Below are 18224 nucleotides of genomic sequence, written 5' to 3' on the forward strand. Positions count from 1 at the left end.
TCAGGAACTGTTTTAGAAATTAATATGTAACATTATAAATTTAATATGAAGAAATTGTATAAAAACGCTCTAGTAAATAAAGCTAAAGCTATTAAAAGAATCACTCTGGCAAACAACTGAACAGACCAGCTAAAAACACCACTGAATTCAAATTTAATTTACATGTGTTTGACCAATTAACCTACAAATTGAGCAAAAGAATGAACAATAATTTTATATGCTCATTGTCTGAATAAGCAAGGTGCTTTTGTGTCTTTCTGTCAATTTGAGGAAAACTTTCTCCCTGAGCAAACAAACACACAGAAATAAGAGGGTAAAAAAAATCTCACTACCCACAGGCAACTCCAAGAAAGAAAATTTAGTTTGATTAAAAACGATTTGAAGTGCTGAGCAAACATTTACTTTGAGAAGAAATTCCAGTTCAACTTTGGAATCAAGAAACATGGGTGACACTAGACTACAACTTGACTGCGTTAGAGGACCACACTTGGCTAGTTATGTCAGCTCAGAGAAAATACCCCACTTCAGTCCCACATCACCGGAGCACGAGTTGCTCCTGTTTTCAGTGGAAGCCCACTTTAAAAAGCCACGCAGCAGTGGGATCTAAAATTAAGGAAGAGAATTAGACAGAGATTTTTTTCCTTTTCCTGTATTTGGCAAATCTACCACGGAAGTGGGGATGGGAAGGGTTAAGTTCATAGATACACTGAGGCATAAACAAAGGCAGACAGAAAAAATGCGAGTTCAACTTTCAGAAGAAATGAAAACTAAACCTTGGAATGTTCTCAGGCTTATTAACATGGGGCTGTACCCAAACAAAATGAGCAGTCCCAGATGAGGAACTCATCACCAAACTTTAAACCACGAAACTGACGGGGGCAGGGGAGTCAACGAGAGCGTTCTAGAAACTGGGGCCCAGGGAGACTAAGTTAAGGGATGGTTACGACGCAGTATATACTACATCGTACTGTGCTGTTATTTATAATTAGGCAGTATAACCTGAGAATAAGTGGAAGCGCCAGGCACTTCAGTCATGTTTGACTCGCCCTTGCCACCTTAACCACTCAAATTATCCTTATTAGCAATCAAGACAAAGAAAAGTTCAATTATTTCAAGTGTAATGGGTCGACTTGGAGGCACAAAGGGGTCAACAGCCTTGTAATTCCACTTGGCCGGCCTCCACACTAGACAGGAAGAGGGCAGCGGGAGAGGCGGAGGAGGGGGGGCGGCTAGGTTCCGCGGGTCTCCGAGTGGTGGTTTCTTGTTTGGAGGCTGGGGATACCCAGCGCAATAACGAGCCCCCGGCGTTCAGGACCGCCCCGCCACGCAGCCGGTCCCCGAAGCAACTCCTTCTCCTCCAGGCCCTGCTGCCCACCCCCGCCCAGCCCGGACCCAGCCGCCTCCAGCCGCCTCCAGCCGGGAGGAACCACCTACCACGTGCCAACTCCTAGGCGAAGGGCTTCCAGACTACACAGTGGGCGACCGCGCCACCACAGAGAGCAGCGGAGAGAGCGGCTCCTCCTGACTTCCGGAGGAAACGGAAACGGCGTCGGAAGTCGAAGGGCGGGTCAAAGGAGGCGCGGCCTCCTAAGCTCATGGCGGGTCTGTTACTAGGAGCGGGCCGGAGAATGCGGCTTCCGGGTGGTCAGCTCTGGCGTCTCCTACCTTGTGGTCTCAGTGTTCGGGGCCAGGCAGAGGGGACTGGGGCCCCGAGGGTCTTGCTGAGGCAACTCTGTGCGCGACGAGAGTGGCGGGCCTCGGGGTTCGCCTGCAGCTGCCTGGGAAGCCGGCCCCTCAGCACTGCGAGGCCGCCACCCCCGGGGGCGTCAGGACCCGAGTCAAAGGGCCGCAGAGACCCCACACGCCCCTCGCAGCCCGGGGTGAGTGCACGCCTGGAGCGCTTCCTTTCCTCGTCGCAGCTGTCAGACAACCCTGTGGCCTTCCCGTCCCACTTGGTCATAACCTCAGAAATCATTCGGCCTGGCATGAAATTGTTCGAAACTCAGCCAGCTTACCTGGGTCACAGAATCTCATCCCGCGTTCCCCTTGGTTTGCCGGTAGTTTCAGCGTAAAGAGAGAACTTGTAAAGCAACTCTCTCTCCATGAGGTTAAATACATACCCGAGCTTGGATTTTTAGTTAGTTTTTGCGCCACCCCCCTCCCCCCCAAAAAAAGTTTCAGTATTTTCTCATCCCACAATAACATGAAAACATCCTGCACATTTAACAAGATCAGAGCCTGTGAGTATGTATATTAAAAACTAATAAATTTAGTATGATTAAATGTCTGCATCTTACTAGTATTTGTATTTTTGAAATCTCTGCCCCAGTAGCCTGTTTCCTGGAAGTCTTTAGCAGTCACATTTGCTATTGGAGGAGCTTTACTGGCTGGAATGAAGTACTTCAAGAAAGAAAAGACAGAGAGTAAGTAGATATCATTTGGTCAGCTCTGAATGAAATGCTCCCTGGCTATGGACTGGCATCTTTTAATCTTGAAATAATTTTAGGTTTATAAAAGAGTTGGAAATATAGCATAAAAAGTTCCCATATACTTTTCACCTAGCTTCATCTAATGTTAACATCTTACATAGCCATGCCTCATTTGTCAAAACTAAGAAATTAAAAATAGTACAATAGTACTCACTAAACAACAAACTTATTTGTATTTCACCTGTTTTTCCATTGCCATTTATCTGTTCCAGGATACCACTGTCTAACAATATGGAAAGACTTACTGTTGGACAGATTCGAGTGTCGGTAGTATGAAGTTCAAAGGGTACAAGGATGATTAAGATGCAGTCCAGCCATTGAGGTGCATACGACAGGGAAACAGACACAGAAGTAAAGGATTTTGCTAGATGAGGTTCTGCCAGGCCAGGGGGAAGTTCAGGGTGCCCTGAGGGCCAAGGAAGGCTCAACCCACTGCAAATCGCTGAGTCTCAGCAGAGGGAAAGGACAAAGGCTGACCATGGAAGATGGAGAGAGAGGAAGAACCTGGTCTGGAAATGCTAGGAACTGCTCTGGATACACACTTGAAGTGTTTAGAAATTGTTTACAGGAACTTTATATTTTAGTGAATTTTCCAGGACTTTTAAGATTTGGTTTAGAAGTTTCCAGTATATCTTTAAAGTATCAGTTAAATCTGTTTTGCTTTCTTTACTTTAGACTCTCTTTTGATGTCATTATACAAAGGATAATGTTGAAATCTGGGAGTGAGAATTCATAGGCTTCAGAACCTCTTTTGTATAACAAGTAGTGTTTCATTGATATGATTTTAATATTCTGATAAGCAGTTAAGTTCCTTTACTTTCACAAGGATACAAAACTGAAAAGCTAGGGGCCGGCCGAGTGGCTCAGTTTGTTAAGAGCTCCCTCAAGAGCCTGAGCTCTGAGCAACAGAGCTCACATGGGCCAGTGAGCTGCTCCCGAGCTGAGCTGCTGCTGTGCTGCCAACAGGTGGCAGGATGGCTCAGCTTAAAAAAAAAAAGGAAAAGCTAGGAAGGTGGTAAAATGCAAGCTTCTTTTAACTTAGTTTGAAATTTCACCTGCAATTAACTTTTTTATTTAAAAATGTATTATGAAACAATTTAAAAAGTGTTCCTGAATCATTTGAGACTATTTGGTGACATGATGCCTCATCATGTCCAAATATTATTGTATATTTCCTACAAATAAGGACATTCTCCAACATAATCACAATTCAACCATCAAAATCAGAAAATTAACACTGATACATTACTGTTCAATCTTCAGACCTCGTTCAAGATCCAGTTCAGAACCATACCTCCTACCTAGGTGTTACCGCTTTAGACTCCATCAGTCTATGCGTGTAATAGTTTTTCCCCTCTACCTGACTTTCATGACCTTGACAACTTTGAAGATTACAGGCCAGTTATTTTGTAGAATGTCCGTTAGTTTTGGTTTGTTTGATCTTTCCTCATGATTAGATTTTGGTCATGTACTTTTGGCAGGAATATCACAAAAGTGATGCTGTGTTCTCATCATACCTAGTCAGGTGCCATATGATTTCAGTTTGTTTCATTACTGATAATGTTCCATGATTAAGGTGGTGCCTGTCATGTCAGGCTTCTCTACCAAAAATGTAATTAATACATATTTTGTGATGAATATTTAAATAATGTAAATATTCTGTATTATTTACTCACATAAATATTCTGTTCCCCACATCAAACACTTAATTCATTTATATCAATATGGATTTACGATTTTCTATCCATTGAATTGTGATTTCTCTCTTTATTTTAATGTTCAAATTATCCCAGATTGGTCAATGGGAGCCCCTTTGAGCAGGCTCCTGTTTTCCTTTTGACGTGTCTCCAATATCCTTTGAGTTCTCCCTTAATTCAGGCATAAAAAGATGTTCCAGGCTTATTTTATGCTTTCTCTGCCCCAGCCCTGATATTAGCCATTCTCTAAAAAGTCCTCTTTCCTCTTAGTGGAGGATGCTATTTAGAAGTCAGGATCTGAGCTCATTGTCATTAGAGTGTGTCTGCTCCCAGCTCCTCTCAGTAGACAGATCTAGGAAAGAGAGAGAGAGAAAGGAAAAGAAAAAGATAGCTATATATCTACATCTATTTACATCTATATGTATATTTACATCTATATCTATCTATATAGAATCCATAAGTTCACACCTTAATTCCAGTACTGCAAGGTACATTCTAGTTTTCGCTGTTTCCATCATTCTAACTCCTTTTCCATCTATAACCCTCTTATTCCTAATATATTATTTGATCAATCCATGGGAAGTAACTAAGATCTCATCACTGCTCTCCCCTCCCTGTCCCTGTGCAGCAGCCCCCAGCACACTCAGGCTTCTAATGCCAGGCCACCCCGCCTGCAGCTTGGGCTTAGACACTCTGCACTGCTGTGCCCCTCCCCCACCCCTATCATGGCACTCCTGTTGGCTTGATGGTGTGACTTGTTCCAGAAGAGGAAGAAATATTTTTACCAGTTTTTTATAGTCCTTACTATATACCATAGCACTTAATTTGATTTTGTTTTATGTTTATTTTTCTTAAAAGATTTGTTAAGCTTCTTGAAAACTGAGAGAGTATTCTACAGTTTATGCCCACACAGTCATGAGTATAATATGGACCATATATCAGACATTTGAGTACCTGTGGCTAGATTCACTTTTTTTTTTTTGATGTGTGTGTTTGTGTCTCTTTAAGAGCTGGAGAAGAAACGGCAGCAAAGCATTGGAAAACCTTTACTTGGGGGCCCGTTTTCCCTCATAACTCATACTGGAGAACCCAAAACTGATAAAGACTACCTGGGTCAGTGGGTATTGATTTATTTTGGTTTCACTCATTGCCCTGATATCTGTCCAGAAGAACTAGAAAAAATGATTCAAGTCGTGGATGAAATAGGTAAGAAAGCCATCACTATAAAAAGTATGTTTACTTAATGTTCTTAATGTTACTATGCTTTTCACATTCTTATATTGCTGTTAGGTGGAGGGTTGTAGTTATTTGGCATGTGAGAACATAAAATCTCAGCATTAAATGGCTTTTTTGTTGCTTTGAATCCCGTGATCTTATTTTCCACCAAAGGAAGCTTGTGATGCTAAAAGCTAGGTTGCTCAAGAATGTCAATGTGGTCTGGGTCTCCCATAACTCTACTTTTTGTCCCTTTATTATGGCCTTCTATCATTGACACTGCCATTGCCTTTTCCCCGGTGACTGACGGTTAGACTAGGAAATCTGTGGTGTGATCTGTGATGTGCAGTCAGAGGCATTTATTAGTACCAATGAGAAGGCAGGATACAGCCTTCTCAAAATGAATTGTTCCTGGGCTGGCTGAGTGGCTCATTTGGTTAAGAGTTAGCTTAAGAGCGTGAGCTCTGAGCAACAGGGCCGCCAGTTCGATTCCCACATGGGCCAGTGATGCGACTGAGCCAAGCTGCCAACAGGTGGCAGGATGGCTCAACTGGTGAGAGCACATGCTCCTAACAACAAGACTGCCTGTTCGATGGTGGGCTATGCCCGCCCACTACTAAGACTGAACTCGGCACCTTGAGCTGAGCTGCTGCCTGGATGGCTCAGTGGATAGAGCGTGCTCTCTTAACAACAAGGCTGCTGATTCGACTCCCACATGGGATGGTGTTGATGCCCACCCTCAACTAAGACTGAACTCAGCACCTTGAGCTTAGAGGCGATGAGCTGCCGATGGGCAGCCAGATGGTTACTGGTACCCTCCACAATGAAGACTGAAGAACAACTTGGCTCGTCCCCTTCCCCAATTCCCCAACACTGTTCCCTACCCTAATTCCCTGATTAAAAAAAAAAAATGAATTGTCCCAAAATATTTAGTCCTTATGAATAGTTTACCTTGCCCTTGAGGTATGGCAGGGGGACAAAACCCTACAAATATGGATTGGATTAGGAGATAAGACACCCACAGAGATGATCCAGGTACCAGCATGCATGCAGTGCTACTGGTGTTCGGCAGGATATGTATGATTCTACTACAGATAATACAGATGGCTCTGTTCCTCCAAAAGCCATTCCATTCCCTTCTCCATCATGTAGCATTAGTGTTAGATGTGCCTCCGTTTCCTTAACACCTTGCTGTAGCACTCACTACACTGTACTGTAATTGCTGACTGTCTTTTCTCTTCGGGTGTGAAGACTGACTAACGAGAACTTTCTTTCAGATAGTATTCCAACTCTACCAAATTTAACTCCACTTTTCATCACAATTGACCCAGAGAGGGACACAAAAGAAGCCATCGCAAATTATGTGAAAGGTATGTTTCATTTATAATACTTGGCATCTGTTTAGCTCTTGCAGTTTTTGAAAGATCAATTCATTTGTGAAATAGGGAGGACAAAAAGTGTTACCACCAATTTTACCGGAAAATAAAAAGATGAGGCTGAGTTATGACTGGCTAGTAAGTAAATAAATAAGAAACATTAGATTTCTCAATTCCTGGTGCAGGGCTCTTTTTAGTTTGTCACAGAGGAGCAATTGAACTTAGCCTTCATATAGCAACCAAGTTAATAGAACCTTGTATTGAGAGTAAAGACACATTGCTTATAATTCCAGCGGTGTACTTCATTCTGTCCTTTGTCAAATTAAGACAAATGTACATTCTGGGAGTATGGACATTGGGAAATTAAAAATGAATTATTATATGTAAACACATTGAACTCATAATGTGTATTTTATAAATCCAAAACATTCATTATGACAGAAACACAAAACTATTAATGGAAGAATTTCAATTCAAACCTTTCAATATGCAGGTTAAAACCTATTAGAAGGTACTTTTAAAGACTAAATTTTCATAGAATTAAGGGTGACTACTTAGGTTCTTATGAGCTTGGGCAAGTTGCTTAATTTCTCCAAATTCAAGTTTTTTCAGCTGAAAATGTGATAAGAATAAAAATCTGATCAGACTGGTTTTGTTTTTCTTATACTAGTTTGCAGAATTGGGTGCTTCAAAAACAGGAATTTAAATTTTAATTATGGTGAAATTGATTTAAGCTACTGGTCAGAAAGACTAATGAACAGTTTTGTATTTTTATTACATGACACATCCTAATGCACATATCCTCTAAAATTTTGAGGTTATTTTTAAAATGTGTTTTTTGAAAGACCTATGGTATTTTATGTAACAGATTTATTGCTATATAATTCACATCAAGTGTACGTATTTAAAGTGTACAATTTGTTTACTTTTGACATATGTATGTACTTGTGAAACCATCACCACAATCAAAAAGTGAAAATATCCATCACCCTTAACAGTTTCCTTGTGCCCTTGCTAATCCCTCCCTCCTGTTCACTCCCCTCCTGTCTTCGGGCAACCACTGATCTACTTTCTGTCAATATATTATAAATTACTCTGTATTTTCTAGAAGTTTATGTAAATAGAATTAAAGAGTATATACTCTTTTTTTGAATGGCTTCTTTTGGCATAATTATTTTGAGATTCATCCATGTTGTAGCATGTATCACTAGTTCATTCATCTTTATTGCTGAGTAGCATTCCACTGATGAACGCTGAAGTTATTTCCAGTTTTTGACTATTACAAATAAAGCTGCTAAGAGCATTCACGTACAAGTCTTTGTATGGACACATACTTTCTTTTCTCTCGAGTAAATACCTAAGAGTGCAGTGGCTGGACCATATAGTAGGTATATGTTTAACTTTTTAAGAAACTGACAAACATTTTTCCAAAGTGGATATATATTTTACATTCCTACTAGCAGTGTATGAGAATTCCAGCTCCTCCTCCATATCCTTGCCACACTTGATATGGTTAGTCTTTTTAATGTTAGTACTTGATTAGGTATTTAGTGGTACCTCATTGTGGTTTTAATATGCGTTTCCCTAATGTTAAGCATCTTTTCATGCTGTTTGCCATTTGTATGGCTTTGATGAAGTGTCTCTTCACATCTTTTGCCATTTTACGGGGCCTTTTGTTTGTTTGTTTGTTTGTTACTTACATTCCTGGTATAAGTTTTATCAGGTGTTTTTTTTCCTCCCAGTCTATGGCTTGTCATTTCAGCTGTGTCTTTTGAAGAACAGTTTTCCATTTTGATGAAATCGTTTACGTTTGTTCTTGTATAGATAATTCTTTTGGTTGTGTATGTAAGAAATATTTGTATAACCGAAGGTTACAAAGGTTTGTGTCTTCTCCTTGAAGTTGTAGAGTTTGTAGTATATATAAGAATTTATATCCACAGTTTACAGGTTTGTCAGAAATCTGGGCAAGAGCATAGTTCTTTCCTAAAGCAATAAAAAAAAGGTGTAACTCACTGGGTGATGAATGCTCTCCAACTTAAATGTGTGTTATATTGGCAATTATTTTTCATCACATATTAACTAAACTATAAATACCCCAAATGAATAGACACCTGAGTTACTGTACCTAACTAAAATACCAAAACTTTATTGTAATATTCTTCAACAGCAGTGTGTATTGTGATTGATGATGTAATCATTACTAATTGCATTTTGGAGGGATTTTAAAATATTTAAGTTGGTACTTAGAAAATTATTGCAATTCAATTTTTTAAAGAGGTTTGGATGTGCAAATAATTCAGGCTTCATTCACCTTTCTCTTCATTTAATCATAGAGTGGAAAAGAAAGACCAGCCATCTTGCTTTTCAGTACCTCAGCAATTTTTCAATTTAAAATGAATTAGTCCAAGGATTGAAAATAGACTTTCTCTACCTGTGGAAGAAGGTACTGCAGTTAAATGTTGGACTATCATCTCAGTAGTCTGATGAGTCCAGGTGTTTTAAGTGACATTCACCAGCTTATGTACATAAATTCCAAAAACTTAACAGCAAATACATACTATGAGATTATTTCCTGGAAAATGAGATACAGATATTTTGACCTGGTATGAACCATTAATATGAAGCAAACATTTTTCTCATGATGCAGTGAAAAACTATAGTGCTTAATTCATGCTAGTATCTTTAAATTTCAGTATATCTCAGAACTACATTTAAATTTTAAAACAACTGAATTAATATAATAGAAAATGTGATTTAAATAATTAGAATATATTCTCTCCAGAACTTTACTAGATATTCATGAAAGGTTCACATGATTCATTACAATGAACCAGCTTTTGGTTTCATTGATCGTCCCTATTAATGTCCTGTTTTCAGTTTCGTTGATTTCTGCTCTAATTCTGTTCTCCTTACTTTGGATTTAATTTGCTCTTTTATATTTTCCTGAGGTAGAAACTTACATTATTGATTTTAGATCTTTCTTGTTTTCTTTTAAAAAAAATTTTTTTAATTAAAGTTTATTGGGGTGACAATGGTTAGTAAAGTTACATAGGTTTCAGGTGTACAATTCTGTAATACATCATCTATATATGTTCTCCACCCAGAGTCAGTTCTCCTTCCATCACCATATATTTGATCCTGTTTACCTTCATCTACCACCCTCCCCTCCCCCCTTACCTCCTGGTAACTACTAAACTGTTTTCTGTGTCTATGAGTTTTTGTTTGTTCATTTGTTTTCTAATATATACATTCAATGCTATAAATTTCCCTCTTAAGAACTCCTTTGCCTGCATCCCACAAATGTTGATGAGTTGTGTTTGCATTTTCATTTTTCTGAGTTATGTTTTACTTTCTCTTGAGATTTTCTTTTTGGCCCATGTGTTATTTAGAAATGTGTTTACTCTCCAGTATTTGGGGATTTTGCAGGTATCTTTTCTGTTACTGATTTCCAGTTTAATTTAATGTGACATATATTTCAAAGGAGAATTTCCATTTGTTCTATGTGAATTTCTTTTCTTTTGAAATATGAAGCAATGTTTAGGGACTCACAGAAAGAAAGTGGCAATAGGGCTGTTTTATAACTAATAGTGGCTTTTGAAGTAGGAATGATTGTTTTGCATACTACTCATTTTTCACTGTCTTTCTCATATTTCTCATTTAGAATTTTCTCCCAAACTGGTTGGCTTGACTGGCAGAAAAGAAGAGATTGATCAAGTGGCCAGAGCTTACCGAGTGTATTACAGCCCTGGCCCCAAGGATGAAGATGAGGACTACATAGTAAGTAAATGCTCAGTTCTTAACCCCTAGGCCAGCTCCTAGGTCCCACACATTCATATAGCTTTAAGTGACAACTGGCTTCAGAGATGAAAGAAAACCTAAGATTATTACAAATTCCTTAGGAATTAGGAATATTTAAAAGTATAGTAGAAGTATAATTTTTTGAGGGTGCTTGTTTAATTTATATTCACTGTTCTCATAATTTAATTGCCTGTTTTTCTTTTGTAGTGGCACATAAAATGAGAGGGCACTATAAAATCAGTGGTGTCTTAGAATCAGTAGAACGTAATATTGGATACCATGTTGGAAATAAAGAGAAGCCTTAGTTGGGGGCAAAGCTTATTTTAGTTTATAAACATTATTGGTTCCCTGTGTGCCCAGTAAAGAGGTATAAAAAAAATGCTCCTTTTGAGAAGCAGTGTTAGGCCATGGGTAACTGCATTTTGTGTTGAATGAATAAGAATCCTGAAAAGCAAGAGAAAAGATGAAAGAAAGCCATAGGCAGATAGACTTTCTATACGATGTATTTTTCACCTCAGCTAAATACTTTGCATAACTAGATGTTTAAGATATGCTTTTTAATGATGAAGAGCAGAAATTCCATTAAGTTGCACTTCTGTAGCTCATACATTAAAGAGCTATCTTTACATTCATCAGCACTGCCCCCAGGAGCCCTCGGCTAATGCCCAAGTTCCTTTGTTTCTTTCTTAGCAGTGGTTTCACAGCTAAGCACCAACAAAGGCCGTAAGCACTGCCCCATCCAGGTTTCTTCTTAATATGGACATTCTTTCCCATCACATTAAGAGCTGACATTGTATTTTAGTATCATTTCAGTTTTTTCCTCAGTTGTCATGCTTGGTTTCTCTATTATATTGGTTGGACAAAGTGATTAATCATAAGAGCTTTGCCATCTGCAGTGCTGGTTTTATAGAAAGAATGACAGCCAGGACCTTGCATCATTCATCTCCCAGCTACGCCATGGTCAGTTCCCAAGAGCAGTGTGCAGCGGGGACATCGCACTGTGATGATTTGTCTCTTTACAGCCCACTGTGGTGTCTCCTTCACCTTTGAACCTGGAGCACATTGTGTGCCCCTTTAGCCTACAGCCTAAATTAGAAACAGGTTTCTAGTCCCTTTGCCTTCAGCCCACACACCATAATCTTATTTTCCAGTTCTGCTTCATACATTTAGGGAAACTGGGACTCATGGGAGAAAAAGACAAAAAAATTTAGCATTTGTCCTTAAGGCCTAAGTTTAAGAAAAGTAGAGGGAACTATGGCTTCCTCTTGTTGCACCAGCAGCATGAGAGAAGGGGAGAGGGGAGCAATAGTCGAGAGAGGAAGCCATGGAAAATACTTTTCGGAGTTACTTACTCTTCCTATAAAAGAGAGCTGCATGAACTGGTTTTGAGTTTAGCTTATGATGATAGTGGGAACAGGTGGGCTAATCAGTGTGACTTCCAGTGTTCAATGAGTTTTATTAAATTGTTTAAATATATGCATTTGTAAACTAGATACTCCTTAGTCTTGTGCTTGTAGTTCATAATTCTAAAGTCAAAAAGATTTTACAAATAAAACCAACCAACCTATAACACGCAATTAAAACATGCAGTGAAAGTAACAAGAGATAACTTTGCTGAAACCAAAGCACTGCTCACCACTGAAGTGTGGTTTGGTTGGACTGTCAGATACCCAACTATATTCAACTTCCCCTTGCAATTTTTTAATTTAAAATACTTGAAACCTTTGATTGTGTGGTCTACCTTGCTTGGTCTTGACTCAACAAGAATACATCATTTTCTTGTTGTTTGCCTATAATCCGTAGTATAGGTGCCAATAAGATCATAAAGATAAACATAGGTTTGGGGACTGAGATTTGTACTGTTCAGGTAATTCAGAATATGGATTTTGTTTTTTAATTTAAAAATTGAAATGCAAATATTTGAGTCTTATGGAGACTTCTTGGACCCTCTAGAATATATCCTAGACCCCATTTGAGAAATACTGGTCTACTGCTATAAGAATTGGACATTTTGGTAAGAATCAAAGTTCATTGCTACACATTTGCTAAATCAACCAATAGGGGGAGACTCGCCAACTTCCTGGGTTTTTCATTAGTATGACTTCTGTCCCTTGAGGTCACAGATGTTCCACTTACCATCCACAAGATGGTATGGGAAACTTCTGTTAAGATTTAAGGACCTGCAAGGAGTGATGGAGCACCTTAAAGGTTGAGGTGTAATGGAATGAGATTTTCCTAATCTCAAACAACAACAGAAAAACGTAAGCTTCAGGTTTTAGAACACTAGTGGAATCCTTATATTGATAGTATATGTTAACTGAGTGTGCCAAACATTTAGGATCCCACTGAAAGCTAAAGGTGCACATCATTGCCATATATATATATGTAGTTACATTATTTTGTAAGTAGTACCTAGAAACAACTTTTGACGATGAATATAAATGGCTTTCAAATCTAAGAAAAGATGTTCAGTTTCATTCATGATAAAAGAAATGTGAATTGTATAGTGTGATGCCATTTTTCACCTATTAGATCAGCAAAGGTCAAAAGCTTGAAATACATTGTCAAAATCGAATTTGGGGAAAGAGGAAATACGGTGTTGGAATGGATTTGGAATGAGAGGCACTTTCATGCATTGTTGATAGGAATGCCCTCTTCAGAGGGCAGTTTGTCAGTATCTATCAACATTTAAAGTGGAATGCTTTTTAGGTTAGAGATCCTACTTTTTGGAATTTATCCTACAGATATACCCTACAGCATTGTTTGCAGATAAACTGAAAGCCGAACCATTTTTTAAAAGGCTACTATATATGTGCTGATGTAGAACAACGTCCAAAATATCGTTAAATGAGATAACAAGTATAGTATATATTTACTTCTGTGTAAAAAGAAATAGGTGATAGATGGTAAAAGAAATGGGTGGCTATATACACACACTAATAAATGCAGAGAATTTCTCTAGAAGGATACAGAAGGAACTGGCGGCAGTGGTTTCCTCTGAGATCTGAGGACTCAGGGAGTCTGGAAGGGAGGGAGGACTTTCATTGTATGAGTTTACTGTATATTCTTCTGTTCTTGTCTATAAGCATATATTATCTTTTCAAAAAATAAAAATTGTATACGTGTGTGTGTGTGTGTGTGTGTGTGTGTGTGTAAATGCACATTAGAAAAACTGAGTTGTTACCCTCCAGTAGAATTCCAGTAGAGACAGTGGCAACATTGTGATATGAAGAGTGTGGATTTTGAAATTGGACAGCTCTAAGTTCTAAGCTTAGGTCTGGCACTTAGCAATTCTATAACTTACCCTCTTGAGCCTATCTTATCATTTGTAGAGGAGTATGATACATGTCTCCTCAGTTAAGATGACACACGAAAGAGCTTGTCAATAAGTGCTGGTTTTCTTTTTCTGTACGAGGAACTACTAGAACTTCAAAGTTCTCTGTTAGAAACAGATGGCAGTTTGCTCTGCTCACACCCGAATGGACGTTGAGACGTGACAATTGAAAAGTTGGACAGATACAGATAGAGCCATAGTTTATTATGTATTAGAAAGTAATTTATATTAAGGACACTCATAAAATAAGCCCAGTACACAATACTTCTGTTTTTTAAGGGAGAGGGAGAATAGAGGAAAGGAAGGAATATAAAGCAAGAGATGTGTAAGCTACAGAGTAAGGTTGGCAGAGCAAACTGGAGACCTAATTCTGACTTCCATGTTTCAAATATGTGGAGAGACGTGGATCCCTGTTCTACTCGTGCAGTAAATTGTTCCAAAAATACATGAAATCAGCAGCTGTTAGCTCTCTTGATGTGCATTCTTTCCTCGTGTGAGTGGGCAAGTGATCTTTCCATTTGCTGTCTCTTTATGAATGTGTGTATATAAACAAATAATAACCTCACAGACGTATAATGTGTATTCGGGTATATTTGGGGGATGTCTCCAGTTTGGTATGTATGGTCACATTCCTGTCTTTCTTTAAGTCTTGCCAAATAGCAATCAAGCCTGCAGTAAATTCCAGGGACTCTAAATTCCAAGTCTTCGGCTCATTTAAAATTGGGTTTTGTGGAAGCATAGAACTAAAAAAATCCTGATGACTAATTTAAACTTAAGTTAGAGCTAGGAACGTTTTAAGAACTTTGCCAGGAAAATGGATAGTGGATTTAAGATGATTCCTGAGGTGGAGCGTTTATGGCTCCTCAGGAGATCCCAGGTGATTTGCATCAGATAGGTTGTTTGGTGTAGTATAAAAATTTCCTAGGTGAGAAAAACACTTGTTTTCTTGTCTCCATTTGAATCACTGATATCAGGACTAAATACTGTGTTAGAATTTATAAATTATATATTTGGTAGTTAGTTTTCTGGTTTCTTCTCATAAAACTTGGTAAGCAGAATTTAGGTGATAATGAATGACAACCAATTCTTCCTAAAACAAAGGAACCCAAAATATCCCCAAGAAGTTATTAAAGAAAGTGCCTTTTTCCAAACACCTCAATTCCACGTGATATCTCTTTATAATATGGTTAAGGGGTCAGATGACATACTCTTCTCGTAAATGTACGCTCTTTGCAAGCACACATTGTTACCTCACAGCACTGGCTGTTTTATGAAGGCCAGTGGCAGCTGTTTCTTAGAAGTGAATTCTTTTCTCAAGAGATTGTGTTGGTAAAGATTGAACCAAAAGAAATCCAAGTCTGGCTGATGTCTCAAGCGGGAGTTAGTGCAGATTTCTGGAACACAAAAGATTTTAGATAATTTGTGAATTTACTATTACGGGCTTAGACCCATTCCATAAATAATAGGTGCCACAAAGGTTATTTAAGCATTAATGTGAGTTCCCTTATCCTGCGACATTTATTCTGTCAAATAAGCAACTTATTTTGCTAATCTTTTTGTCACCCTACCCCCCCTTTTCTCTGCAGGTGGATCATACAATAATAATGTACTTGATTGGGCCAGATGGTGAGTTTCTAGATTATTTTGGCCAGAACAAGAAGAATGCAGAAATAGCTGGTTCAATTGCTGCGCACATGAGGGCACACAGGAAAAAGAGGTAGCCAAAGCAGCGTTGCCAGTGGCGTTCTCTTCCTGAAGTGGAGGAAGCTTTGTCTCCCCTAGGAGCCAACACACACACACATACATATATATGCGACCTACAGAACGGTCCTCAGCCCATGAGAACATCTATATTTTGGACTGGACATATTACCCTTGGGATCAGCCGCCGTAGATTCCTGGAACTGGAACGGTTACAATCCAAAGCCTTCCAAATAGCTGCTACCAGACCAGAGGACCAAATTAATGTGCAGCCAGCGGGATGGACCTCAGGGAAGGACACAGCCAGGAGAGGCACAGCCAGTGTGTGTCTGCATGTGAGCAGGGCCCTCTGGTCACCATTGCTGCCTCTCCAGTGTCTTGGACCCTTGCTCATACAGGTTGTGGGACTGAGTTTCCAGGAAGAGTGGAATTCCCATAATACCGTTGCTTCCCCCTTTGAGTTTTTGGTGGCTGGTAACAGTCAAATTAGGCTCTCTGCCATTCAAAGTAATCTTTATACTTGAAAGCATAAGTGAAGTCTTCCTTGTTAAGGAATATCATTGTCAGGATTGCACTGCATTCCCCTGTCAGCAGGTGCTGATTTGACGAATGAAGAGGAAATCTATTGTTTGAGGAAAACCATTAGATTTCTTTCCCTAGGGATATTTTATGTGATTTTTAGCCGAATGATGTGCCAGGTTTGCAGTGACATACCAAAATGAAAGAAGAGGATATTGATCTTGAGTGTGATACAGAGTGATTTTTCTGCCTATACTGGATTGCACTGTGTGTGAAATAAACGTGTATTCAGTTTTGCAACTTCAGCAAGCATGACCTTTCTCCTGGGTGAAGAGGGAGTGCATAGATGGCAGCACAGCTCTCAGGGCAGAGACCCACAGAGCCAAGTGGGTGGGCAGGTGGGTGCTTGTTAAGGTGCAGGTTCCCAGGCCTGGCACTACATCACTAAGTTTGGGGTAGGATGCAGAGAGCTGTATTCTTAACAGATACCCCAAGTGCCTCAGATGCTGGTGGCCTGGCCTGGGGACCATGCCTTGAGAAAACTTTTTCAGGAAACAAGGTTATGATGTGACTAAGTGAAGACTTGACCCATCTTTTGGTGTGTCAAAGTGTTGTGCACACAGCCATTCAGGAAAATGAATGATTGTCAAGTGATGGGATGAATCTTGGCTTTTCCTAAATTTCACTTTCCTGGTGTCTGGGATCAACTATCACCCTTGTCCACTTGAAGCTGCTGCCTAGGGCAAAGTTCTCTGAAAGTTCTTCAGAAGATCGTAACAAAGCAGGTGTAGTGCCCAGTTAGACAACAGTTTCTCTTTGCACATCGGGTATGTTTCACATGCCCATGATACCGGCCAGTCTTTCGATCTTAAGTTTTCTTCTCAATAGTTATGTTAAACCTATAAATACTTGTTTCAAAATATGTGAAAAAGAAAAAGCATAAACTCTTTAGTGGTTGTGGGCTGAATTGTGTCCCCCAAGATTCGTATGTTGAAGTCCTAACCCCCAGAACCTCAGAATGTGAGTATTTGAAGCTAGGATCTTTAAATGGGTAAGTAAGTTAAAATGAGGCTGTTAGTGTGGGCCCTGATCCAGTATGACTGGTGTTCTTATAAGCAGAGAAGATTAGGACACAGACACATGCAGAGAAGACTGTGTGAAGACACAGAGACCTCCAGAGGAAACTAACGCTTCTGATACCTTGATCTCAGACTTCTAACCTCCAAAAATATAAAACAGTAAATGTCTGTTTAAGCCACCCAGTCTGTCATGCTTTGTTACAGCAGCCCTAGCAACTAATGCAGTAGCCCTCCTCCTTTCTTAGGGAAGGTTCTTTAAAAACTACAAGATTTAGTTTATGTAAACTTCATCTCAGACGTAGTTGGTTTGAAATGACTTTCCTAGGGACCTTGTCAAGAAGGTGAAGAACTTAAAGACTAGTCTCACCAAGGTATTAAATATCTAAGATGCCAGACATTTAAAAAGATGGTCTGTTTTAAGCCACAAAACATTTGTGTGGATTACTTTGCAGCAAGCTTGCTCTAGATAAAGTTTAGCCTTCATTCTCAGCTGTTGCAGGTTAGAGCTTATGTAATGATCCAGAAAAGGAACAGCAGCTTTTGAAGAAACCTTTATTTTCATTCCAGTGTCAAGTTTAAAGGCTGGGGAACAGGATGTTAGAAGCAGGGAAAGGGGCCTCAGGGATGACGTCCAAATTTATTTTATGCATGGAACAATCCCAGAGATTGCGGTGTTGCCCTTCTGAACCTAGGTTAGAATTTAGGTACAATTTCTAGTCAAGCCCCTGCTTGTTCCACTGCTATGGGGTGCTTATGTGACCATATGAATCCATCCAAAATGGGTACTGGGTGCTGGTGGGGCAGCCTTTCAATTGTGAATCTTGGGAAATCAAAATCAAGGCTGCCTTTCAACAAAGCATCACTTGTAGATCTTTACCTAGGCGGGTTACAGTGTTTTCACTGGACTCTTCAATAGAATTATTATAGCAAGAAATGCTCTGTTTATTTGAAAGTTATAAGAATCCTGTCTGAACAATAGGCTTGGAAGTACCTCATGCCTCCAGCTAACCGAAGCA

General features: G+C 39.4%; 2 protein-coding genes across 5 annotated transcripts in view; one reads left to right on the plus strand and one right to left on the minus strand.

Moving 5' to 3' along the window:
• Positions 1 to 1534, minus strand: part of ADPRM (ADP-ribose/CDP-alcohol diphosphatase, manganese dependent) — a 12694-nt gene extending 11160 nt beyond the window's left edge. Inside the window, exon 1 of the mRNA XM_019654425.1 lies at positions 1435 to 1534. The gene's annotated coding sequence lies outside the window, so the exon portion shown is untranslated. The remainder of the gene's footprint in view (positions 1 to 1434) is intronic.
• Positions 1535 to 1569: 35 nt separating this feature from the next.
• SCO1 (synthesis of cytochrome C oxidase 1) lies at positions 1570 to 16432 on the plus strand. Of its 4 annotated transcripts, none has more exons than XM_019654426.1 (6): positions 1570 to 1880; positions 2333 to 2423; positions 5195 to 5392; positions 6679 to 6771; positions 10439 to 10554; positions 15496 to 16432. In XM_019654426.1, exons 1-6 carry the CDS (start codon positions 1596 to 1598, stop codon positions 15628 to 15630), a joined length of 918 nt encoding a protein of 305 aa, XP_019509971.1. In that variant the 5' UTR covers positions 1570 to 1595; the 3' UTR covers positions 15631 to 16432. The 4 variants fall into 4 exon arrangements, with proteins under 4 accessions (XP_019509971.1, XP_019509972.1, XP_019509973.1 ...); XM_019654427.1 differs by having other exon boundaries at positions 1792 to 1880; positions 2330 to 2423; XM_019654428.1 differs by lacking the exon at positions 1570 to 1880 and adding an exon at positions 1895 to 2240.
• The last annotated feature ends 1792 nt before the right edge of the window (positions 16433 to 18224 follow it).

Source organism: Hipposideros armiger, unplaced genomic scaffold, assembly GCF_001890085.2.
Source record: "Hipposideros armiger isolate ML-2016 unplaced genomic scaffold, ASM189008v1 scaffold_222, whole genome shotgun sequence".
Classification (NCBI taxonomy): Eukaryota; Metazoa; Chordata; class Mammalia; order Chiroptera; family Hipposideridae; genus Hipposideros; species Hipposideros armiger.